At 53.4% G+C, this 23,381-nt stretch overlaps 12 protein-coding genes and 1 non-coding gene across 13 annotated transcripts in view; 6 read left to right on the top strand and 7 right to left on the bottom strand.

Moving 5' to 3' along the window:
- The first annotated feature begins 67 nt into the window (after positions 1–67).
- Positions 68–1,856, top strand: SAICODRAFT_87986 (general substrate transporter). The gene is made up of 2 exons (XM_019171533.1): positions 68–253; positions 305–1,856. Exons 1-2 carry the CDS (start codon positions 184–186, stop codon positions 1,789–1,791), a joined length of 1,557 nt encoding a protein of 518 aa, XP_019026905.1. The 5' UTR covers positions 68–183; the 3' UTR covers positions 1,792–1,856.
- A 194-nt stretch (positions 1,857–2,050) lies between these two features.
- SAICODRAFT_33149 (uncharacterized protein) lies at positions 2,051–4,113 on the top strand (the record flags this gene model as incomplete). Its single annotated transcript, XM_019168266.1, has 3 exons — positions 2,051–3,297; positions 3,354–3,499; positions 3,554–4,113. The coding sequence occupies 3 exons, from the start codon at positions 2,051–2,053 to the stop codon at positions 4,111–4,113; spliced, it is 1,953 nt and encodes a 650-aa protein (XP_019026904.1).
- Positions 4,114–4,482: 369 nt separating this feature from the next.
- On the top strand, positions 4,483–4,553 carry SAICODRAFT_t25. Its single transcript has one exon. It is a non-coding gene; the product is annotated as a tRNA-Gly (tRNA).
- Positions 4,554–5,413: 860 nt separating this feature from the next.
- SAICODRAFT_87979 (Aldo/keto reductase) lies at positions 5,414–6,602 on the bottom strand (the record flags this gene model as incomplete). The annotated part of the gene is made up of 2 exons (XM_019171531.1): positions 6,277–6,602; positions 5,414–6,142 (listed from the first exon to the last, which is right to left on the bottom strand). The coding sequence occupies exons 1-2, from the start codon at positions 6,520–6,522 to the stop codon at positions 5,414–5,416; spliced, it is 975 nt and encodes a 324-aa protein (XP_019026903.1). The 5' UTR covers positions 6,523–6,602.
- A 620-nt stretch (positions 6,603–7,222) lies between these two features.
- SAICODRAFT_52251 (protein transport protein sec61 subunit beta) lies at positions 7,223–7,562 on the bottom strand (the record flags this gene model as incomplete). The annotated part of the gene is made up of 2 exons (XM_019169129.1): positions 7,223–7,319; positions 7,378–7,562. Coding segments are annotated over 2 exons (282 nt in total), but the record flags the coding sequence as incomplete, so codon positions are not given.
- Positions 7,563–8,033: 471 nt separating this feature from the next.
- Positions 8,034–8,529, top strand: SAICODRAFT_63762 (uncharacterized protein). Its single transcript, XM_019170016.1, has 2 exons — positions 8,034–8,362; positions 8,431–8,529. Exons 1-2 carry the CDS (start codon positions 8,061–8,063, stop codon positions 8,501–8,503), a joined length of 375 nt encoding a protein of 124 aa, XP_019026901.1. The 5' UTR covers positions 8,034–8,060; the 3' UTR covers positions 8,504–8,529.
- Positions 8,530–8,594: 65 nt separating this feature from the next.
- SAICODRAFT_87974 (V-type ATPase) lies at positions 8,595–9,695 on the bottom strand. The gene is made up of 4 exons (XM_019171530.1): positions 9,379–9,695; positions 9,182–9,300; positions 8,912–9,119; positions 8,595–8,818 (listed from the first exon to the last, which is right to left on the bottom strand). Exons 1-4 carry the CDS (start codon positions 9,455–9,457, stop codon positions 8,736–8,738), a joined length of 489 nt encoding a protein of 162 aa, XP_019026899.1. The 5' UTR covers positions 9,458–9,695; the 3' UTR covers positions 8,595–8,735.
- SAICODRAFT_28812 (uncharacterized protein) lies at positions 9,412–9,695 on the bottom strand. Its single transcript, XM_019167240.1, has one exon. The coding sequence runs from the start codon at positions 9,641–9,643 to the stop codon at positions 9,470–9,472; it is 174 nt and encodes a 57-aa protein (XP_019026900.1). The 5' UTR covers positions 9,644–9,695; the 3' UTR covers positions 9,412–9,469.
- On the bottom strand, positions 9,665–10,537 carry SAICODRAFT_87971 (ESCRT-1 complex, Vps28 subunit; the record flags this gene model as incomplete). Its single annotated transcript, XM_019171529.1, has 4 exons — positions 9,665–9,826; positions 9,887–9,992; positions 10,071–10,180; positions 10,235–10,537. The coding sequence occupies 4 exons, from the start codon at positions 10,535–10,537 to the stop codon at positions 9,665–9,667; spliced, it is 681 nt and encodes a 226-aa protein (XP_019026898.1).
- An 809-nt stretch (positions 10,538–11,346) lies between these two features.
- On the top strand, positions 11,347–12,009 carry SAICODRAFT_5007 (uncharacterized protein; the record flags this gene model as incomplete). The annotated part of the gene is made up of 1 exon (XM_019168993.1): positions 11,347–12,009. One exon carries the CDS (start codon positions 11,347–11,349, stop codon positions 12,007–12,009), a length of 663 nt encoding a protein of 220 aa, XP_019026897.1.
- Positions 12,010–12,471: 462 nt separating this feature from the next.
- On the bottom strand, positions 12,472–12,986 carry SAICODRAFT_5006 (uncharacterized protein; the record flags this gene model as incomplete). The annotated part of the gene is made up of 2 exons (XM_019168992.1): positions 12,472–12,902; positions 12,965–12,986. 2 exons carry the CDS (start codon positions 12,984–12,986, stop codon positions 12,472–12,474), a joined length of 453 nt encoding a protein of 150 aa, XP_019026896.1.
- A 1,155-nt stretch (positions 12,987–14,141) lies between these two features.
- Positions 14,142–22,189, top strand: SAICODRAFT_23147 (uncharacterized protein; the record flags this gene model as incomplete). The annotated part of the gene is made up of 2 exons (XM_019166676.1): positions 14,142–20,183; positions 20,366–22,189. 2 exons carry the CDS (start codon positions 14,142–14,144, stop codon positions 22,187–22,189), a joined length of 7,866 nt encoding a protein of 2,621 aa, XP_019026895.1.
- Positions 22,190–22,485: 296 nt separating this feature from the next.
- The window catches only part of SAICODRAFT_23146 (uncharacterized protein), a gene marked incomplete at both ends in the record, with an annotated part of 2,178 nt that continues 1,282 nt past the window's right edge, over positions 22,486–23,381 (bottom strand). The window contains 4 exons of the mRNA XM_019166675.1: positions 22,486–22,550; positions 22,605–22,921; positions 22,975–23,165; positions 23,223–23,282. Coding sequence (XP_019026894.1) covers positions 22,486–22,550; positions 22,605–22,921; positions 22,975–23,165; positions 23,223–23,282 — 633 coding nt within the window. The remainder of the gene's footprint in view (positions 22,551–22,604; positions 22,922–22,974; positions 23,166–23,222; positions 23,283–23,381) is intronic.

The following is a 23,381-nucleotide window of genomic DNA, read 5'->3' as shown; positions in this document are numbered from 1 at the left end:
CACGCCGAAGACCCTGCTCTATCCGAAAGCATTGCGCAAATGAACGTTATGGCTTCAATATGTGGCTGCGGCGACGCCGGCGGCATCTCCGTCGGCTTTTAGCAACCATGCTCCCCTACGAGCAGCTGAGGCTATATAATCCTCCATGAACCGGCCTCGTGGATCGTACGATATCAGTCGAACATGTTCAAGATCCAACACCCTTACGCTTGGCTGTTTTGTGCCTTCGCCTCTCTCGGCGCGTGTCTTTACGGTATACCACTCTCGTGCACTTGCGATGAGCGACACTGACTTGGATGCATAGGATATGATGGCGTCTACTTTACGGGAGTCTCTGCCATGGACTCCTTCATCCGCGATTTCGGCTCCCGCTCCTCTTCGGGCGGATACGAGATCACACCCTCCGAGCTCTCACTCATGACATCCATGATCAACGTTGGGGAACTCGTTGGCTCGCTCACCGCCGCACCTATCAATGACTTCTTTGGGCGCAAAGGCGCGTTCTTGACAGCAGCTCTTGTCGTCATTGTCGGTGTTGTCCTTCAGGTCGCGGCCGAGGGACATGTTGTCATGGTTATCGTTGGTCGTATTATCTTGGGATATGGTGTTGGGTGTTTCTCTTCGACTTCGCCTCTGTACATTGGAGAAATTGCACCGACTGCGATTCGAGGCCCGTTGCTCATGTGCTGGCAACTCGTACTCTCTATCTCCCAGATCATCGCGGCAGCCATTAACCGCGGTATGTCGACCGTCAATGGTTCGGTAGCATACCGTGTGCCCATGGCAGTGCAATTGATCTTCCCAATCATCATGCTCGCCGGTCTGTGGTGGATCCCAGAGTCTCCGCGTTGGTTGCTTCGTAGTGGACGAGAAGAGAAAGCCAGGGATAGTTTGCTCCTTGTAAACAAGGAGAAGAAGGACTATGATCCCTCCCCCGAACTCGCTACACTTCGCGAAACCGTCGAGATGGAGCAGCAACTCGCTGCACAGTCGAAGTGGTCGGACTTGATCCGTGACCCTATTGAGCGTCGTAAGACCCTCTTCTCCGCGGGTGCTTTGATCGCACAGCAGATCAACGGTATCCAGTGGTTCTACTACTTCGGTACTGTTTTCGCCGAAGCGATTGGGCTCGAGGATCCTTTCATGATGACCGTAATCGTGTTCATCATTCAGGTCGTCACCGTTTTTCTTGCAGTCTGCTTCGCCAATAAACTGCCCCGCCGCCCTTTGCTCCTCATTACGACCGGTATCATGACTGTATCGATCTTCATTGTCGGATGCCTTGGCATCCCGGGCTCGGACGTCAGTCCGGCTTTCGGCAAAGTGATCATCTCCTTCGTCATTATCGAGATCACCGCGTTCAACTTCGCGTGGGGTCCCCTCGGCTGGACCATCGCCTCCGAAATGGCTGTGGGTCGCAACCGGAACAAGATCTACGCCGTCGCCGTTGCAGCATTCTGGATTACTGTTTGGGTCACCGTCTTCACCCTTCCCTACCTCTACTACTCCGCCGACCTCGGACCCAAAGTCGGATTCATCTACACTGCCTTGTGTTTCGTGAGTTTGAGTTACGTATGGTTCTGTGTGGGTGAGGTCACTGGACGGAGCATGGAGGAGATCGAGAGGTTTTTCGTGGATGGAGTGCCGGCGAGGAAGTGGAGGGATGTTGCGAGACCGTACCGCGGTATTGGCATGGAGATGGACGAGGCGAAGAAGGATAATGACGAGACTTGGGGTGGCAGGGAAGATGAGAAGGAGAGGGTTACGAGAGTAGAGTACGCGAAGGCATAGGATCGATCTCGTGCTCGCCCTGTAGGTTTGATCGCCGTGTACACTGTGGGAGAAAGAAGGACATATTTTGAGTCTTATCAATAAATATATGAAAATACTTATTTGCCTGAACTTCCTCCCTCAACTCGTCAAGTCATCTTGCTCACGAGGACGTCTGGTGGCCCTGCACAAGTGGTCCCCCGCAACCCCAGATTCAAAAACGTTTTTGAACATCACGGCGTACGGACAAACAAACAAACCTGTCCTTGAAACCAGAAGAATGGCCGACGGTGTCGCCAGTACAGCCAGACCGATCACTCGAACAACCGCCGACGGTGGCCGCGCTTGTGATCGATGTCGACGCATGCGCCGTCGTTGTCAGTACGAAGACGTCGCGACGTCGTGTGTCCTTTGCCATTTTGCCAGAGTCGATTGTACCAAGATCTTGGATCCGCCGCCGCGGCCGGGGACGAAGAAGCGAAAGGCGACGGAAGGAGGAGCTCGCGCAACCTCGGAGATGTCCGTCGAGCCAGCTGCTGTGCGGACACTTCCGGGCATGCAAACAGGAGTGGCAGCGCCCGAACATGTGGATGACTCCCTTGGCTTGATCTTCAATCAATTCTCCGAGCTCTATGGACTCAGCAGCGACATGGAACCCATCTTGATGAGACATAGGCCGTATCATCCCGCACACCACGAATTCCGTATGGAAACGCATGCGATTCGGCGAGTGCTGGCACGCGACAACGGAGTGGAATACCCGTTGACCTTCCATATGGTTTCGGATACCAAGGCGATAGGACATGATCAGGACGCGTACTTCAGTGATGCGATTGAGCAGTGCGTACAACCGCACGGACCCCGGCTGGTAGATCTCTTCTTTCGCATCGCGCATCCGTCATATCCAGTGCTGGATCGGGAACGCTTTCTCGGCGAATACAACAAGTCCTATAAACATGTCTTGCCGGCACTACTGGGAGCAGTTTACCTGCTCGCGTTGAACTGGTTCAATTACGACCGGGAACTATGGATTCGTTCCAAGCCAGATACAGCTCCTCTCCGCAAACTCGTCATCGAAGCGGTACAGAACTCCTATCACCGACCAAAGTTGTCGTGCGTACAGGCTATGCTACTTTTTCTCCAATGCAAACCTGAAGACCCGTTGAATCCAGATCATACATATGCGCGGTCTTGCACTTCCCAGCTTCTTGTCGTTGGAGAGGCACTGGGTTTGCACTTGGACGCGGAAGGTTGGTCAATACCTGCGTGGGAGAAGAAACTGCGGAAAAGACTGTCCTGGGCGTTGTTTATGCAAGACAAATGGACTGCGGCAGCCCATGGCCGTCCCTCACACATCCATTACGATGATTGGGCGGTGCGAGATATCACGCTCGATGATCTACTGGAGAACAACGCACAAGCTATCGCTACAGAAGAAGGAAGTACCAATGTATGGCAAGGGTTAACAGAATACCGGGAGATGGTGAAGCTGAGTCAGATCACGGCGGATATTCTTCATGGGTTCTAGTACGTTGCACCCGCGTCTTGTCATGAAGATGAATTGCGCTAACGCAAACGAACAGCACGGTTAGGAGCAGCGTTGAACAGGAGACGGTCAAACTTTACCTTACTGCATTGCCTGTATTGGGTAAGCTGGATGGCTGGTATGCCGAGCTTCCAGATGAGCTGCGAATGGAGGCCTCGGGCATGCGTCTCCTCAGCCCCAACGGTAGGCCGCCATTGTCCAACATAAGCGATCCTCCGTGCTAATGCTTTTGACTAGGCTATCTTCACCTTTCATACTTCGGAACACGCATGACTCTCCTCCGCCGTATCATCCGTTCTACAGCGCTTCCACCAGTCTGTCGTGATACTCGAGTCCTTACAGAATCACGCGATCTGGCACGACGTACAGCCGATGCGGCGATTGACTTTGTCGTCAATCTGCGTGCTGACCACCTTGAGGCGTTCTGGTACTTCACCACTCCCTTCATATTCTCCCTTATTGGGTCTTTTGTTACATTACTTCTCGTGACTGCGCGATCGGAGTCTGAACGTGCGCATTGGAGGGAGAAATTAAATCGGTACTTATGGTCTCTTCGACTGATGGGGAACGCCAGTGAACCTATGCGCTATGCTGGGAATCGCTTGGAGGGCGCCATTCTGAGAGGTTTGGAGCACGCCTTGGCGGTTGACGTGGGCCCGAGTCGTGCGCCGACAAGGGCAGCCTCCCCGGAGATTACGTTCGAGGATCTAGGAAGTGACTTTGGACTGGAAGGATTCGACTTTTTGCAGGGCATGCATATTGATTGGAGCTTGGTGATGCCCGAGCAGCCGAATTAGGTGCGCAGCAACACAGTCCAGTGACGGGCTCCCAGGCCGCGCAGTTCTCGTGAGCTTCTTACGTTTATCGTTACAACCCGGATGGCTGCCACATATTCCAAAGGCAACTCGCTTCGTATCTCGCTTTGCCCGTCGCCCCGCGGTGCTTCGTCTGGTTCGGGGGTATCGATACAATGATCGCTTCATAGAGACAGCAACGGCGCTCAGCCCAAGGGGATAGGGACTTCCGAGCTATCATATGCTAGATAGTCACACATTCGGTTCAGGATCAGAGAACAAGTTGATCAACCGCCCGGGATGTACTCCCCGTGACTGACTGAATTTGAACAACAATATTATTTGTTGTGTCACCGTGAGAAACAACAACCAGCATCGGTGGTCCAACGGTATGATGTGCGCTTGCCATGCGCGCGACCCGGGTTCGACTCCCGGCCGATGCATGTTTTGTCAGGGCAGCCCGGTGCGTGGGAATCTTGCGTTGAACCTTCTCTGGAGCGCGTGCTTGGCCGATATCTGGATGTACCCAGCACATTTCGCAATATTTTCGGGCTATCATTGGCGTCCCTGTGATACGGGAAATAAATCTGTGAGTTGTGCAGGTTTTGGGTGGGACTCAAGTGCGTTCGAATCTCCAAACGTTGAAATGTGAAGCAGGTGATTCGTAAGCTCTGGAAGGAAACCGGAAGAAACGACTCACGCTTAGGTAGAAAGCTTGAAAAGTGAAGGGTCGATGGTGTTGAGAGATGAGAGGGCATGGGTATATGAAGAAACAAAAGCACAATGCCCCTGCGCGGCCCACGCGTACGAGTCGATTCCCGGGCCAATTTTAATGAGAGATAGTACTTAAAGGATCTCTGAATCTCTTTGACAGTCACGAGGTCTGTGTTTATGGCAGAGGTTCGCAGGGGCCTACGGTATCTACACTTGAAAGCAATTGAAATGCCACAAATGTGCGTTTTTCAAGGTTGACGTGACCATGTTCCCCGGACCCGGTATCGCAACCGCACGCAGCCAAGGACAACACCTAACGCACACGCCATCTACATTCTACAGCATTCTACAGGTGACAATAGATTGCAACGAATCGAATCACAGAGGATAGTGTGTAGTACAAAGGAATTTATTCAATGGCCATCGTACAAAACAAAGCCGTGCACGACGACCCTTATCCTATGGGTACTCTCATAATGTGTCAATCAGGCGCTCGTAAAGAGCAAGCATCATACTCATACACCCCACACTTTTTCAACCAACAATAGCCAACTCATGCCTCCAAGTCGAAGTCGGCCTAACAGCCTCCTTAAGCAAAGATGGCAATAGGAGGGTTGAGGTAATCAGCAGGGTTGTTGAAACGGACACCCTGGTTCAACCCCGAAATCTGCTTAACCTCCTCCTCGGTCAACTCAAACGAGCAACAATCCAAATTCTGCTCCAACCTCTCCGGGTTGTTCGACTTTGGAATAACCGCAACCCCACGCTGGGTAGCCCAACGCAACAAAACCTGAGCCGGGGTCTTCGAGTGGGCTGACGCGATCTTCTTGATGATGTCGTGTTCGAGGAGGGGAGGGCATTTCTGCGCGGACTCGAAATCGAGTTCCATGTATGACATGGGACCGAAAGAGGAGTACGCAGTGACGGCAATCTCATGCTGCTTACACAACTGCACGAGCGCTTCCTGGGTAAGGTAAGGATGGTGCTCAATCTGCAACACAGCAGGCTTAACCTCCGCAACCCTCAACAAATCCAAGATCAAACTCCCCTGGAAATTCGAGATACCGATATTCTTGACCAAGCCTTCCTTCACCAATTCTTCCATTGCTTTCCAGGTTTCGGCGATGGGGACGTCGACTGTGATGGTTTTGCCTTCGGGGGTGGACCAGCCGGGGGGGTAGGCGGTGGCTGGGTCGACGTATTGGAGGGAGATGGGGAAATGGATGAGGAAGAGGTCGAAGTAGTCGAGGCCGTAGTCAGCCAATTGCTTCTTGCAGAGGGTCTTGACGTGTTCTTTGGCGTGGAAGGTGTTCCAGAGCTGATGATCAGGTTGTTAGTACCCTTGTGATCTGCAATAACAACAAGCAACAACGGTGTGAATGCGGCAAAACTGATCCCGTTCGTTCAAGCCAATTTAACCCACATACACCCCATAGATCAATCAAAACTCACCTTAGAAGTCAAGAAAATCTCCTCCCTCTTCACCAACCCATCCTTAATCGCACGGCGAATACCCTCTCCAGCCTCCTTCTCATTCCCATAATCACAAGCACCATCAAACAAACGGTAACCGTGCTTGATAGCATTGTAGACCGTATCGGCACAAGTGTCGTTATTGACCTTCCAGAGTCCGAAACCGACGAGGGGCATTTCCTGGCCGGAGGGAGCGAGCTTGACGGTGGGGGCGTGGGCAACCATGATGAGTGTACTGGTTCGTGTGCGGTTGGCTGGGTCAGAAGAGCAGGAGCACAGGTCTTTATAGAGGACGATTTAGGCTATGATGGTGGTGGAAGGGCGGGGAAGGTCCTCCCGAGCGCACCAGCGAGAACAGACCGAGCGAGCGCGGTGACGCCGATCATCGCGACCTGGCTAAAGCAGATTTAACCGGCGAAGGTGAAGGGGACCGGAATGTTGAAAGCGGAGATCTGATTCTGCCTAATTACCGTTTGACCTCTCGACGTGCACGGGAACCTGTACAGCTGTACATCGTCGGGCATCGGACATGCGAACCATGGGGCATCACGATCCACCGGTTCTCGCAATCGTCCTCTGTAAGGATCCGCCTATGCCGCGGGTGGAGAAAAAGTCGTCAAACGAAGGTCAATAGTAGATGATGGTATATTCAGACAACCTGCTCCCAAAGCACCACAGTAGACAGGCTTCCTCCACTTCCTTTTCGCTCGTAGACCCATCGAGACGATGCGCCACCTCCAGCCGCTGCAGTTGTAACAGACAAATCCAAGAAAAAATCACGACCCACTTCTTCACCTCCTATGCGTCCCACGTCCGCTTCTAACTTGCTGCTTCCCAATTCAGCACCAGTGCCCCACATGACTCCTTCTCTTCACCTTCCGTAACGTCTCGTTCCTCACGCAGCAAATTCCTCCATCATCACCCCTTATGCGGAGAACTTCCTCGCCAACTTGGAGATTATGTGCAAAGCGAAAACAGACGCAATGAACCCAAGCGAAATGACCAAAACCACAACGGGGTCACTAAACACACACCCACACATTAGCCTTCACCCCCAACACCTAAGCATCGAGTACTCACACTTTCAACCCAACTCCCTCTTCAGTATACAACTTCAACATCGTCTGCGTACTACCACCAGCACCTGCAGCCCTCGTTCCAGCCGGACGACGGTTCTCGTTCGCGGCTTTGGCTTCTTGAGTTGCGCGGCGGCGAATGATGTTGCGGGCGCCGCCGGGGGGAGGGGGGGAGGAGGGGCGGGAGGATGTGGTTGAGGCTGATGGGGAGGACTGGGTGGTGTTAGCACTGGTTTGGGGGAAGAGAGGGAGGGGAGGGGTGGTGCGGTTGCGGTGTGTGTGAGCAGCAGCGATGGATGACTAGGCAAGCGAGCGTACACGTTCATCCTCGAGAGCCAGACAACCTCGTACTCGAACGAAGCTTCACGAACGTGCGCTGACCATCCAATGCCCCAGCCCTTGGAACCTTGATTGATCCATTCCAGGCGACCCGCACACTCACCGCACAACCGCAACTTTACCCACGTCACCTAAACCGTCACTCGTCTCCCAATGACCAATTACACGTACCATTTCTGCTTGTTTCTGATCGATTACTCGAGGGTTGTATGCTCTGTTTCGCTGTACGTATGGTACTCCGCGTCCGTACGTGCTGGCAGTAGCGCGTCCCAGCCACGTCGACGTTTCGGCCTGCGCATCCAGCTCACCTCCGACCGGACGTACAGAACGTCGCAACCAAGGGCAAAGATGGTCCTCGTCCCACCAGCGATGAAGCGGCTCCACGCTCTCCAGAAAAGTGCATCTCAGATCTTCATGACGACATTCAACCCAACCAACGCACGAACCGGAAACAAAATCCTCAGACAACGACTCAAGGGACCCACGGTGTCGGATTACTACGTCAGGACGAATATCACCGTTGCTAAATTCGTCAGGGATTTCAATAAGATGCGGGCGGGGATGATCGAGAATGGCACTGTTGATGAGCGAGGGATTGGGAATCCTATGGTCAATTTGGCGGAAGAACAGCGGATTAAGGAGAACGAGGTGTATGTATCCCCCTTTCACTCGGAGTTTTATGTGAAGAGTTTGTATTGATTATGTGCTTGTCATTTAGACGGAGGAGACGTGGAAAGGGACCCCCGAAGAAGGGACAAGGAAAGCGTGCGACGTCCGGAAAGAAGCGTTAACCTGCGATCATTACTGGGAATTTCATCATTTGGCGTTGTTGGGCATCTTTTTTCGATTTCTTTTGTGTTTGGGATATGGCATGGGTACGATACAAAGGAGGTAAAGCCGTGAATGAACGAGCTTACGGTAAGGGTTTCTGGTATTCAGAATGTGTATTTTCTTTCTGGACGTTACGACGAATCCCGCCGGTCTTCGTTCCTCACGGTACGGTCATGCCGATCACGATCGAGCTCAGCAGTCACTCGTCCCCTTCGTATTCAAGATCAGTCCCACAATCAACCCATACAACCCCAACACTTCCGCAAAAATAAGCACTGCAACACACACCGTTAGCCCTCTGCTCCCACTGCCCCCAGTCCCGCCTCATCTAGCCACCGCGGTTTTTTTTTTTTTAGACAAGTACTCACCCAAAACCATACTAACAAAAATCCTCGGCTGCAACAAATAACTCCTCACCCCCATATCCCCAACAATGCCAATCGTCCACCCAGCCGCTAACCCAGTGAGGCCGACACAGAGTCCAGCGGCCATGTGGACGAAGCCGTTGAAGAGGGAGTAGGGTTCGGTTGGAGATAGTTCGCCGGCGATTAGGACTGCGATGACAAGGCCGTAGACCTGTCGAGGAAATGATTAGGATATGATCTCTTTGGGGAAGAACAGGGAGAGTGGAGACTTACGGCGATAATACCACTCATGACGACCGGGATCAAACTCTTCATGATCAGCTCTGGCTTAAACGTTCCCATACCCGCGATTCCGATTCCAGCCTTCGCAGTACCGTATGCTGCGCCCATCGCTACCACTCTTGCATTAGCCAGTCTGTTCATCCATGAAACTCGTCTCGGGGTGGGATGAGGAGGATAGGAGGACCCACAGCTAAAAATCATCGCAGCAGCTACGCCGGAGAAGCCGAAGAATGGGGCGTAGGCGGGGCATTGTGCTGAGAGTGACATGGTATTATTTCCCTAAGGAGTGAGAGTGACGGTGTCTTGCGAGAGCTGGGCTGTATGGTTAAGGTTCGTGGGCGGGATGCAGGGGTTCGCAGCCGGTGACGCAGTGCGCGTTTGGCGGAGTCTTGGGCATCGCGGTGGAGGAACCTGGAGTCGATAGAATTGAAATACACCGATCAAGTTTCCCATCTTCCTCTCTGCCCGTACTCCTCACCCGGACAACCTCCTAAAAAACTCCCCATACACACCCTCAATATCAAACATCATCTGCCTAACCTGTTCCTCCGAACACTCATCACTCGCTTTCATCTTATTTAACTCGATTAGCCAATACAGGATCTTGCCTCGACCTTCAAATGGCCTTGCTCCTCCCTGGCCTTCTGCCCCTTCTGTGCTGGAAGATGATTGGGCACCAGTGTGAGGAGGTATGACGGCATCAACGGATTGGATGAGGTCGGACAACAGAGGGTGGAGTTGGTCTTTTGCGCGGTAGGAGAGTTTTAGGGCGTCGAGGAAAGTGATGAAGTTCTGTACCGCGCTCGCGACTTTTTGTGGGTTTGGGCCTTGTACGCCTCCTCCTCCTCCTCCTCCACTCCCCGCGGTGTTTGAAGAAGACAAAGTCTGAGGGGTGGATGTGGATACTTCGGGCACGGGAGGAGCGGGGGCGTGTTCAAAGCTCGCGGGGACACCGGTGGAGATACGGTACGCAGCGGCTGGTGCAGATATCTGTTCGCCCCCACCCTCGTCAGCCAATCCCTAACCTGAGAGGGATGTGCGAACCCTATACTTCCCCATAAACCCCTCCAAATCCCCAAACGCCCCTTTCACAGCCTCACTCTTCAACAACGTCCCCCACTGCCCCAACAGCCGTACGCAATTCCGTTCGTATTCTTCCTCACTCACCTGGTCGCGTACGTACGCTTTCTCGAGGAATTCGAGGGAGAGGAGGAGGGAGTATAGTTCTGCGAGGTCGTGGTGGAGGTCGCGGTCGGTGGGGGTTGTCCAGAGTTTGACGGGGTCGGTGAGGGGGAGGGGAGCGGAGGCTGGACGGGCGGGTTCTGTGATGCCGGTGTAGTAGGACATCGCGACGGGTGCACAGCAGTCACGAGCGGGCATGTCGAGTGGTGCGCGTACCAGGGCGGTGCGGCGCGTCCGCGGGGGAGGCGGGTGACGTCATGTCGGAATCGATGGCCGCGCTCGAGCTTCCAGAAACCGATGCGGTGTTCGATGGGGGAAGGATCTGCGGTGAGTTGACCCGAGCTGCTGATGGCAGGCAGAATTGGTTTGGTGACCAAACGGTGTCGAGCTGGCTGGCGGCCGGCGAAGGGTGCTCCTTGCCTCGAGTGTCGCGCGATCATGACCGGTAGGGGACCACTGAGCAAAACCCAATCGCTCACTCAATCCATCCCTTCACTTCCTCCGATCCCGATGAGCTCTATGTAAGCTCGTGCAATGTTCCCCGCGAATCCTAACTGACGTGCCGCTACCGAAATCACCTCGCGCGGGATTTGGGGTAACATCATGATCGACACCCAGAAGAATACAAACACAAGTCCGACTCCCCCTTCTTCCTTACAAAGCTCAACAGCTGTTTGAGGACAGCGCATTCATCTTGACTACGAATACGAATACATAAGCTTTGAGGACGCGGCAACGACAGCCGAAGTATCTTGCGATCAGCTGACGGGTTCGGTACGGTGCATTTATCCCGCTCTTCGCGTGTCTACTTCACCGACCTCTACACGGCCCCTATTCCTGTACGACAACAGCAGTCTTGCGAACGGAGCGCATTCATACCATCACCAAAACCGCGTCTCTCACACTCGAAAGTCGTGGCGCATACATTCCCACAACCACCTGTCACCAGTATACACCCCGCCAATAACCAAGCAATGCCCCGCCGCGTCGTCTCCCTCTCCCGCTCATCCCCGCGACACATCATCATCGATCCCGCTCCACCCTCCAGTCCCACGCACTCCTTCGCATACTCAGGCGCATCAACAGCATGGTCAACCCAGGGCCACAAACGCGCGACATCGACATCGACACCGACGCCGACGCCGAGTCCGCCGGTTAGTGCGCAGACGCAGAACTCGACGACGGGGTGGATACAGGGGTTGAGGAGGCGGAGTGGATCATCCGCTAGTGCTTCTGTCTCTGCGTCGCTGAGTCGAACGGGGTCATCGCTGTATACTACATCGACAACTACGGATCACGCTACCAGGGAACGAGGGAGTAGGACGACCTCGATTTCGGGGTTAGGGAGTAGTTTGAATTTAAGGCCGAGGAGGGTGTCGATTACACTACACACACCACGACACGAAATCATTCCTCCACCCTCCGATCCCATCCCGCGTGAACACACACCCGAGCCCCTCCTCGACTTCGACTTCGAGCCACCGAGTCCCGGGAGTGGAGGAGCTGGATCAGGGGTGAGGAGGAGGGAGAATGCGAAGGAGCGGTGGACGCGGTTTCGGATGTGGTGGAAGATGGGGGTGTTGAGGATTAGGAGGAGGGTTGAGAGGGGTGGGGGTGGGGTTGGGTCGAGGGTTTAGGGAGGAGGGAATGGAAATGGAAGGAGTGATGGCGGCGTTCTAAGTATTTTATTTTTGTTTTGTGGTTACGGGTTTATGGGTGGAATTGGATGGGATTAGGGCGAAAGGATGGATATCAGTGGGGCACCCAGGATTACGGTAGGATCGAGATACGATAGGATAGGACACGGCCACGAAATGAACAACTTGCGTTAATTCGGACTTCTTCCCCGTTGCATTGAATCATGATTTAGTGCCGTACACTTTATGTAGAGAGGCATCGGCGAGGAAGGAGGCGGTGCAGTGGAGGTAGGATACGACAAATATCGTCAAGCCTTTTGATTAACCTTAACCGTGATACTAAAAAGAATCCAAGAAGAGCATGAAAAACACCCAACCCCGTACACCAACAAGGCAACGCTGCTGTAAAGAACGTCGACGTCCATTTTTCTTACATCATACCACCAACGCCAACGCCAACTCCTACGCCTTCACATCCTCACTCTCCAACACAGCAGCCTTCACCGCCTCATCCAAATCCGCATGGAAATACGGCCGGTTAACACTCAACAATGGCACAATCTTACCCACACTACTAACACTATCCGTATCCACACCAATCTCCTCATCCTGGGCTCCTGCCTCTTTGGGAACGGGATCATTCTGCACACCGACGTTCGCGACGGAGAATACGGAACGACGGGGTTGCTCTGTTTGCCCAAACCCACCGGATACGAGGGCGCGTTTGATCCACCCGTTGCGGACTTGTGCGAAGTGCCATGGGACTGCGACGCCGGCGTGTCGGTCGAGTTGTGCGCGGACGTCGATGAGGTTTTGGAGGCCTGTTACGTCGAGATGGGGGACACCGCCGAAATCGAGGATTACGGCGCGAAGGGGGGGACGTGAATCCGTGTCTTCGATGATTTTGTGTCGAGGGCCGGGGTCGTTCCAGGGTCTGTTTCCGAGTGAGCCGTACGGGTGTTATGTCGTTGGCACATTGAGAAGAATGTGGTGACGAACTGCAAACGTGCATTCCGCACTAAGGAGGAATGGGATGGTTTCTTCAATACCATGCAGGAGCGCATGAAATCCTTGCCGGAGGAGAAGTTCGAGGAGAATCTCGCTGATTTGATGCGTGATTACGAGCGGTATGAGACTGTTACTTCATACGTCGAGACCCTTCTCCCCTACAAGACTTACTTTGTCTCCGCCTGGGTTGACCGTGTCACTCACCTCGGATCGTCAGTCTCTTCCCGTGCTGAAGGTGCTCACACGTGTCTCAAAGGTCACATTTGGAGTCAGCACAGGCAATCTCTTGACCGTCGTGGATCATTCCCGAGCATTCATGGAGGAACAACACAAGGAGATAATAGGGAAGATAGCCAACGAGAAGGTGAGTGTTTCACCGACTTTGGGCGCTTTCTTCGCCGATATCAAGTACAAGGTTTTAATATGCATGGTGCCTTGGCTAAGCCTGTTACGAATCAGGGCGCCCGCAACGGTCGGCCGTTCCTCAACGCCTGCGAGCTTAATTCAATTCGCCGGCGTATTCGTTTACGGCGCGGCGCGAACCCTGGTCGAATCTTACCATCCGTGCTTGGACCGCTCCCCGCACAGCCTCGAAGGTCATCGTTATTATGGTATGTTCAACTCGCTTGGCGCTTTCCACGTCCAGCCCTTTTTGTTTCGGCTTCTCATTGAAGTGCAGCAGTGGACGGAACGCGAGCCCTTGTTGAAGGTTCACGGCGACCTGAAGCTTGTTGAGCCGCACCGGCCCTTTAAGGTTTATGCATACAATCTGACCACACACCCACGCATGCTATGATCTTCACGACGTTGTTCCCTGTATTGGGTAGCTGAATCACTCCTACTCGTTTTGCATCCGACAATTCCTCAATCGTCTTGCTCTTACCTTCAGCTCATCAGAGCACGGGCCTCCTCGGATATCACGCCCTCGAGCCTCGTCAACGACCCTGAAACGCCTGCGTTGCCGTCAATTCCGGCCTGAGTTTGAACTCACCTCCTTTACGGAAATCACCAATCCCGATAAGCGATCCTCTTTACACTCTCCATCAATCCCTTCAAGTCTGGTACAGCTGCGACGTCAGCACAACTACCCCACGCGACAACCCCAACGGACTACGCGACTACGAATGTTACCCAACCATTGCTGCGCGAGTGACAGTCAATGGCAACCTTTGACCTTCGGCATCGGATACGGTCACGCCGTTCACAACTTCACGCCGCTCGACCCAACCAACTCTGCCCCCGAGGGTGCTTCGGGATTCGAAGTCGCGCTATCTCTCGGCGATGAAGTCTACGTGTTCGAAGAATGCGAGGGATGGTACCGGGGATATTTGGTTACGGAAGCCATTGCGAACGGATGTGAGAGCGCTGGCGATGGTGACGGTGCTATTGAGACCCGAGCGTTCGTCGGCGTCTTCCCCAAGGACTGTATCTGCGTACGGGAGTTCATGGCTTTGCAGGAGGAGGCGGATGGTACGGAAACGCCTTGGAACGCGTTCAAGGAGGAGATGGGATCTGTCATGTCTGTACCAACACCCACGGCGCGGCGAAGTTATTGCTCTGAGAAGGAACGACGACAAGCCACTACGTTCACCACCCCACCTGCATCCCCGGGCGGCACGCGTACCCGTAAGTCGAGCTCACTCGTTCCCGCCACTGGACCACATACCAGCAGTGTCTACCCTCGAACACCTCGTACGCCCGAAACAAGGACTCCGAGCACACGCCCTACACCGCGTCCTCGAAGCGCATTCGCGCATCGTTCTCCACCTCCAATACCTGGCATCAGTCCATACGAGGAGTCGAGGCTAGGGAAAACGGAACCCGTTGTTGATGAGATATCAGCCGCGTGCAAGGAGTGGTATGCTGCTCTCCCTCGGCTTCTTGCTTGCTCTCAGTACGACCTTTTCGCCGCTGTGTCGGGCAAGATTGATGAGTGCGAGCGGATTCGACGGGAAATGAGCAGTGGCGCTTTGACGCGAGAGGAGATGAGGAGGGTGAGAGAGGGCGCTGTGAACACATTGGTGGAGGGAAACAAGTTAATTGGTGCGGATCTGATCGTTCGCAGCACCTTGGATGGTAAGATCGAGGGTGGTGATGATGGTATCAGCCCGATACGGTTGATGGTCAAGCAAGCTGCGCTTACGTCCTCAGCCTCGCCAACCGGTACTTGCAAGGGTGGAGATTTCGACGAACACCCGTTCAGTGAATCCGCTGAATCGGCGCCGTTGTCCAAGTTCGTGCTGGTGGATGTTCGTGCCTTCGTTGCCAACATCTGCAATGCCGCAAGCGAGCAGGTCCAGTGTCACTTTTTCCTCTACTCTGGCGCGAAGTACATCACCGAGCCATACGTTGTTTCCATCAACTCGCAAGGCGTGCCTACGGATGGCGATGGTGTGTGGGATGATGTTCGGATGTTATTCGACGGCTTGAGCATGAAGGAGTGTGCCGATAGCGTACATCTCGTCTGCCGGATCTACAAGATAGAGACGCTCATCCTAGCCGCTGTCTCCACACGGACCCACACCAGCTCGGGCGAAAGCAAATCCAGCAAAACGAGCCGGAAGAGTGCATTTTTCGGCGTGAACGGATCGAAGGCAAGTCTTGATCTACGGCCGCCTAGTACAGCCGGCTCTAGTAGATCTGCTGGAGCACACGAGCAGGATTGTCGGAGACCCTTCGGATGTGCTGTACTTGAAATCAGTCGTTTCCTACAGAGCAAGGAGTTGGAAGGCGGGCAACAAATCATGCGGATTTTTACTCCCGCGGCGAGGTTGGATGGGTCTGGGCACGCTACACTACACGAGGACATCATCCATTCGAAGGTGAACGTGATCGAGAAGAACGCTCGTGCAGATAGCCTTCACGTCAACGTGCGAGTGTTCTCTGGAACGAACGCGGACGGTTTGGCGCGTGCTTGGCCGACCGTTTTGCAGGGCGTCACAGTTCTACCGAGATACGGCTTCACAGCTGGTATGCAGTTTGGAGAGCGGTCTGACCTTTATGTTGAGCTTGTGGGTGCTGATGTGCTTGGATCGGTGGGGGCGTCGCTCTTGACCGGGAAGAGTGGTGGAACAGTGCCCCTAAGTCCACTCCAAGTGCGGGAGATCTACCTTGAATGCGAACTTCGCACAGATGACGGGCATACATTGTCGCTTCCGAGTGTATCAAATCTTGAGGATCACGACGCATGGGTGAGCGCCATTGCCGGCCTTCGTGACCCGACTTGGCGCGAGTCCTTCAAGGTCGAACTGGATGATCTCGATTGGCACGAGGCGCATCTTTGTTTCTCCGTGCGGACGGTGGGATCAGAAACGCCTCTTGCTACTGCATACATGCCGTTGTTTGATCGGTCACGGAATACATTCGTCAAAGATGGAGATCACGATCTCCACCTATATGTGTATGATCCTGTGTCTGATCGATCCCCTTCCACTTACCTTCAATATCGGCCGACGTACGGCGCTTTGGGCAAGCTACTGGCCGCCGTGAGGATCAAGACGACCCTGTGCTCGACAACGATCACTCAAGACCAGGCACTGTCTTCTCTGTTGGAGTGGAAGGACGTGTTGGCACGGACAGACGTCAATGGTCCTGAGGCTCTTGAGGAGGTGTTGAAGCAAGTATGCTTTGTGCCGGAGATTGAGTTCGTCAAGTTTCAGAAGGAGGTGTTTGACGCCCTCTTTGGTATTCTTGTGGAGGGTAACCCATCAGGACGGCTTGACGACTTAGTCTTTGAGGTCCTCGTGGTTGTTTTGGGCGTCGTTTCCGATCGACGATTTACGCATTTCAAGCATGTTGTCGACAACTACATGGACACTCAGTTCAACTATCCTTTTGCAACAGCCAATCTCGTCCGGTGCATTCAGAGGCTCCTCTCCCATCCAACAACCGATGACAATGCCCGGCAATTGCGTGCCATGATGAAAGTTTGGCAGCACATTGTGCGGTTCATTGTGTTAGCCCGGCAGAAGCAGAGACAGAAGGAGATTGGTCTAGGAATCAACGCAGCGCACAACGATCTCACCTTCGTGAAGGCTCTTCGCGGCATGTTGGAATCACTAAACTCGTTGATGGCCACGACGTCGCCGCAGTCTATCGTCGGCACGCAGACTATCGCCATTCAGCACTTTGGTGACTTGTTGCCAGTACTGGCGAGCGTATTTCCGATGGAGGAGGTATTTGGCATTGCCGTGAATTTCCTCAAATCCTGTCGAGATAGCCGAGGTCAACAGGGAGTCTACAAGCTCCTTCTGATCCTGAACCTTTGTCGAAGCCCGATGTTCATGATTGGTGAATTACACCGTGAATTGATCACACATGTCGTTACATGGCTGCAGTCGGCCCCCTCTTCCTCGCTTCCTGTCAGCCCTCGAAGTCCACTCTCGCCAACCTTTGAGACCAATAGCGGAGCGTATACATTCGCCCGTATCCGCTTGACACTCACAATATTTGCCGTCCTTCTTGATCAGCTGTGGAGTGAGCGACGAACGGTCGGTGACGGTGCAAAAGTTGAGCACGACACAAAGGTGGCAATCTTTTTACCGGTGCTAGGGAGCATCGTGGAAATGTACGACGACCTCCGTACATCCTCTTCGGACAGGTCACGTGGAACGACTGTCCTGTTTCCCGAGGCGTACCCTTTGTCCACTCGAACGTTGGCGAGCGGAATCGATGAGGGGCTCTGTGAGGCCACATCACTGATCTTGACGCTCTTTCGGCTGGCAAGCCAGGACCAATTCAGTTCTTATTTCTACTCTATCGTCTCCGCGTTTCACGGCGATATTGTCTTGCATCTAACGAAGGTGCTGAACATTCTTGAAGTGATTCTCGAACCTGGTATCTTTCCAGATACCTGGCTGAATGTGAGAGCTTTGGTTCATCGCGGTACGGTCGACTATTTGGAGAATGTTTGTGATGTACTACGCAGCCATCTTCTTCCGCAACCGGAGATCGCCGACACTTTTCCCACTGAGCTCTGGCAAAGGTTTTTCACGCTTCTTCTGAAAGTCATTGGGAGTGACGCCTTGGTCATTGAGACCTTCAGCACACAAAAGAGACGTGCAGTTTGGCACCTCGTTGGCGATTTGCGGAGTCAAGGGGCATATCTACTCAGACGAGCGTGGAACTGCCTTGGCTGGACTCCAATAGGAGACGGTAACCTGGACGTTGCCATTGACCGTCTGGGTGGATACCAGGTGCAATTTGCTCCGTGTCTGATATCACAGCTTGTTGAGATTGCGTTGAGTAATCATGAGGAACTTCGAATTGTGGCCGCACGAATCTTGCAGACAATGGTAGTTAATGAGTACAACCTGAACGAGAACCTCACCGTCGTGCATGAGGCCATGATTCATGCACTCGATAGTGTCTTCAACAAGAAGCCCGCGCTTGCAGAGCAGGACGGGAAAGACCTATTCGTGGGCATACTCCGTGAGGGGTTTGATCAACTCGGCGTATCTCCGGAGTTCTTGGGGATGGTTGAAGATCTCCTTGGCTCACTCGATCGATTTCTGAGCCTGCTGGGAGGATTGTATAGTTTACCCGATGGTGAAGCGTACGATTATGGTCGATATTATGACACGCTGAAGCTACTTGAGTTCATCAAGGATATCGAGGAAGACATCTACGTTAGGTATGTGCATACGCTTGTCGAGCTGCACGTCCAGCAGGAACACTTCGTCGAGGCTGCTTTGGCGTTACAGATGCATGCCGATTTGTATGCATGGGATGACACAGAGCTGTTGCCGGAGTTGACACAGCCGGAGTTCCCTCGGCAGACCCCTTCGGCAAGGAAGGAGGCAATATATCTCCAAATGATCGACTACCACATACAAGGACGAGCATGGGAATACGCGATCGAGGTATGCAAAACGCTTTCGGACGTTTACGAGACGAGAACGCTCGAGTACGCAAAGTTGAGCGCGATGCATCTCCGACAAGCCCAGTTCCTCGACAACATCGTCAACGACGACCGAACGCATTCCGAGTTCTTCCGCGTCGCCTTTTATGGATTAGGATTCCCACCGGTACTCCGGAACCGACAGTTCATCTTCGAAGGCGCGCATTGGGAGAGATTGTCGGGTTTTGTCGAACGGATGCAGATACTGTATCCGGAAGCCGAGTTGTTACCAGCCAATCTCGCTCTTCCGGACGTCTTGGGTCAACAAGATGGTCAATATCTTCAAATCAACGCCGTCCAACCGGAACCGGATCGGACTCATGCGGTTTTCCTCAGACAAGATGTAAGCACGCGGATAAGAGAGCATTACGTCCGTCATGGAATCCGACACTTCTCCTACACGAGACCCGTATCTGTCAGTCGAATGCCGACCATTAGCTCCAGCTCAAGTGAATTCAGTGTACTGGATCTCTGGACTGAGAAGACTCTCTACACCACCGACGTTGCTTTCCCCACCATCATAAGACGTGCTGAGATTGCCGATGTTGGAGTCGTACGCTCATCGCCTCTGGAGAACGCGTTGGGCGCTGTGCATGCGAAGAACGAGGAGTTGATGGGGTTTGAGCTCAAGTATGGACAGCTGGACGTGTGCGATAACTTGAGTCCTTTTTCTATGAGTCTGAGTGGTGCTGTTGATTCGCCGATCAACGGAGGGATACGGCAATACCGGGCAAAGTTCCTCAGTGATGAATACAGATTGGCTCAGGAGGGTGAGGCTGAAACGATCGAGAACCTTGGGTATGCGATCAACGAACAAGTCGGGGTGTTGCAGCGTTGTCTCGAGATTCATGGTAGGCTCGTCAGTGCAGAGATGCGACCATTACACGAGTCCCTCAAATCGCTCTTCCGCCGGAATTTCGCGGCGGACCTCAACAGACTCACCGTCACGTCAGCCGGAAGCAACGGTATGTCACGACTAAGCCCCATCTCAACCATCTCGGACGGCAAAACGTCGACACACCTCTACAAACTCACACTCCGGGAATCCAGCACATACCCCAACCTCCCACCTGTCAAACTCTCGACATCGCCACGACGACCAGTTCTTGGTCGAGCACCGCATACGGCGTCATTCCAGGGCCGGACGGAGACTCCTTTTGGAAGTGGGGGTGCGGAACAAACCCAAGACGAAAGCGGGAGTTCGGGAAGTACGACGGGTCTGAGTATCCCCGGTCAAGGGCATGGCCGAGCGAGTATGAGCGCGTCGGTGAGGGCGAGGAGTATGGTGGGGACGCTGAAGCGGAGTTTGAGGTTTAGCAAGGGTACTGCGGCGTTGAGTCAGTTTGCCGAGGGGTTTGATAAGGCGTAATTAATTTTCTTGCTTTTTTTGCTGTTGGGTCGGGTCTCTGTGTATATCTTCGTTACGATGTGTCCTTCTGTCCACAATAGCCGACACGCGCAGATCGGGACTCGGCACGCCACACCCGCAAACCGCACACAAAAATCCGAGCCCCCGCGCAAAACTGTTTGCCCGCAATGTTCAATCCAGTTGCAATGTCGGCGAGTCTGGGAAGAGTAGCCGTTGAGCATCCCACGAGTGAGGAGCCGTTTAGTCAGGTTTCGACTGCTGTCGGGACGAGGCGGAATAGTTTCGAGATTGGGGAGGTGTCGGTGCTTGACCCCGTTGGGCCGGAGGATATGGCCGAGAAAACACTGCCTATGACCACCACTTCGTCGACATCAACCAGAGCCGAAGACCTTATCCTCAACACAAAGATCGAACCGGCATCGGCGACACCAACACCGGATGCTTCGACAATCGCGCAGCCGCCAGACCTCGAAAAATATGACACTTACGCCGGGATGAAACTCTCCGAAGACGGATCGAGCCTAATCATCGACTGGTCCCCTACCGACCCGGAAAACCCCCTCAACTGGCCCTCCTCAAAAAAGATCACAAACGTCACCTGTATCTCTCTCATGGCCCTCCTCTCGCCCCTCACCTCCTCCATGTTCACCCCAGCCCTCCCAAACATCGAATCAGAATTCGGAGTAGGGACGAGTACGGCGAGTTTAGCCGTGACTACATTCGTCATCGGATTCGGGATTGGACCCCTTATCTGGGCGCCGCTTAGTGAGGTTTTTGGCCGAAGGTGGATTTATGTGATTACGTATTCTGCGTTTACCGTGTTTCAGGTTGGGTGTGCGCTTTCGCCGAATATTGCTGCGTTTATTGTGACCCGGTTTTTTGCGGGCTTTTTTGGTGCTTCGGGGATTAGTAATGGTGGTGGGACGATCAGTGATATGTATGCTGCGAATGTACGGAGTAAGGTGATTGGGTGGTACGTCCTTGGACCGTTGTTGGGACCGTGTATTGGGCCCATTGCCGGGGGGTTTATTGCGGAGAATTTGGATTGGAGGTGGATCTTTTGGATCTTGCTCATCACAGCAGGCTGTAACACTGCCTTTGCTGTCATCTTCTTGAAGGAGAGTTACCACCCAACCCTCCTCGCCCGCAAAGCTGCGAGGGTACAGGAGGAACTTGGACGCCCCTGCCGCTCGAAGATGGCGGATGAGAGACCCCTCTTCCTCCGCCTCCGAATCGCAATCGTTCGCCCGCTCAAGATCTTGTTCATGCAACCCATCGTGTTCTTGTTGGCATGTTACATGGCACTCATCTACGGCACGCTCTACCTCCTCTTCACATCCTTCCCCGCAGTCTTCCAAGGTATCTACGGCATGTCCGTCGGTATCTCAGGCCTCGCATACCTCGGCTGCGGAATCGGATTCCAAATCGCGATCATCTTCGGCGTCCCCCAAATCCAAAAAATCTATAACCAGAAAACTGAGGCGAACGGGGGTATCGGCAAACCCGAATTCCGACTCCCCATGGCGCGGTATGGCGCTGTGTTGATTCCGGTGGGGTTGTTTGTTTATGGCTGGACAGTCCAATACAAGATCCACTATATCGTCCCGATCATCGCCACGGTCCCCTTCGGCACAGGCATGATCCTCATCTTCAACACTACAAACAACTACTTCATTGACTCTTTCACCCGATACTCCGCGTCCGCGATCTCGGCCGGAGCGGTCTTTCGCGCCATTGTTGGTGCTGTTTTCCCGTTGTTTGCGCCGGCGATGTATAAGGGGTTGGGGTATGGGTGGGGGACGAGTGTGCTGGGGTTTGCGGCGGTGGGGTTGGTGGGGGCGCCGTGGGCGATTATGAGGTGGGGGGAGGGGATTAGGGAGAGGTATCCGATTAAGTTGGATTGATTGTTGTTCGTTCGTGGCGGGCGCGGAGGTATGGAACTATGGAGCTACGGACGGAGAGGAAGGAGGATTATTGCTACGATACTATTTGCATGAGCTGCATTTGGGGACTTATACGGCGTTATCATTTTTTGCTTTTGATTCGGGATTCAGATTTGCATGGAGTATACCAAGTATGAATAAGACAGATCGATATCTAACAACGATCGTATTACTTTAGGGTATATGAGGTATGAATAAGTTAATCGCCAGACACCAAGCTCCATCCCTATCGTAACGAACATTTATGCCGTCTACTCCTACTCCCTCGTACACTTCTTGACCTCCTTCAACAGCTTCCTCAGGCTGTAAGACTTCCCATACCCTAAACAATATACGTTAGAAATTTCGAAAAGCATGAGTGTACCCTACAACATACCAAACCCGTCCACGAACTCGATGGAATCCTGTACGCATTTGATGACGGAACTGTCCTCCATCAAAGTCGCCGTTGGCTTAGAGAACGATCGCTTCTCATGTCCCAAGGCACAATGATTTCTCTTGTTGCGAATGTAGGATAATTTGTTCTTCGCTTGCCATGGAGTAAGAGTGACGTCTTGCCAGAATGGATCTTTCTGACGGATGATCTCGAGAAGGGAGGAACAGCGTCCAAAGTCGAATGACCGTTCGTAAGTCTCTCTCTTGGCAAGATCGATGTCCCTGATCGTATCGTAGTACTCCGTTTTGGGGATCCAACTATCGTGCATGTTAGCCATTATTCTCACGCCATCGATTTCGGGATGACTTACGTAAGCCTCTTTGCTCTCGCATGCTCGAATGCCGCAACACAGATCGTACGAAGATAATTGGTCAAGATACTCAAGATGAATGCCTGAGTCTCACGGAAAAACGTAATCGTCCTTCCGTCTAGCTGGGAGGGATCCGTGTGGAAGTCAGGCCGAGTCCGATAAAGGCGAATTTGCATCGTGGCCAACTTCAGCTGTTGGCAAGTGTTAAAATCGGTCGAATACCGTCGGCAAGACAGGTCGAGGCTTACCTCTGTTGATATATTATAGCCGAACAACTTGTTTTCACCTGCACGGGTGTCGACCTTGACCTTGCGGAGTGTTGTTGCGGTGGATTGGGCAAGGCCAGGTTCGCGAGGTCGGCTCGGCATTTTTGGTGTCGTGGATGTCGTGGATGTCGTGGATGTCGT

The sequence above is a fragment of the Saitoella complicata genome (genome assembly GCF_001661265.1).
Source record: "Saitoella complicata NRRL Y-17804 unplaced genomic scaffold SAICOscaffold_2, whole genome shotgun sequence".
Taxonomy (NCBI): domain Eukaryota; kingdom Fungi; phylum Ascomycota; class Saitoellomycetes; order Saitoellales; family Saitoellaceae; genus Saitoella; species Saitoella complicata.
Note: the sequence above shows the minus strand (reverse complement) of the source record. Positions and strands in the feature narration are given on the sequence as shown.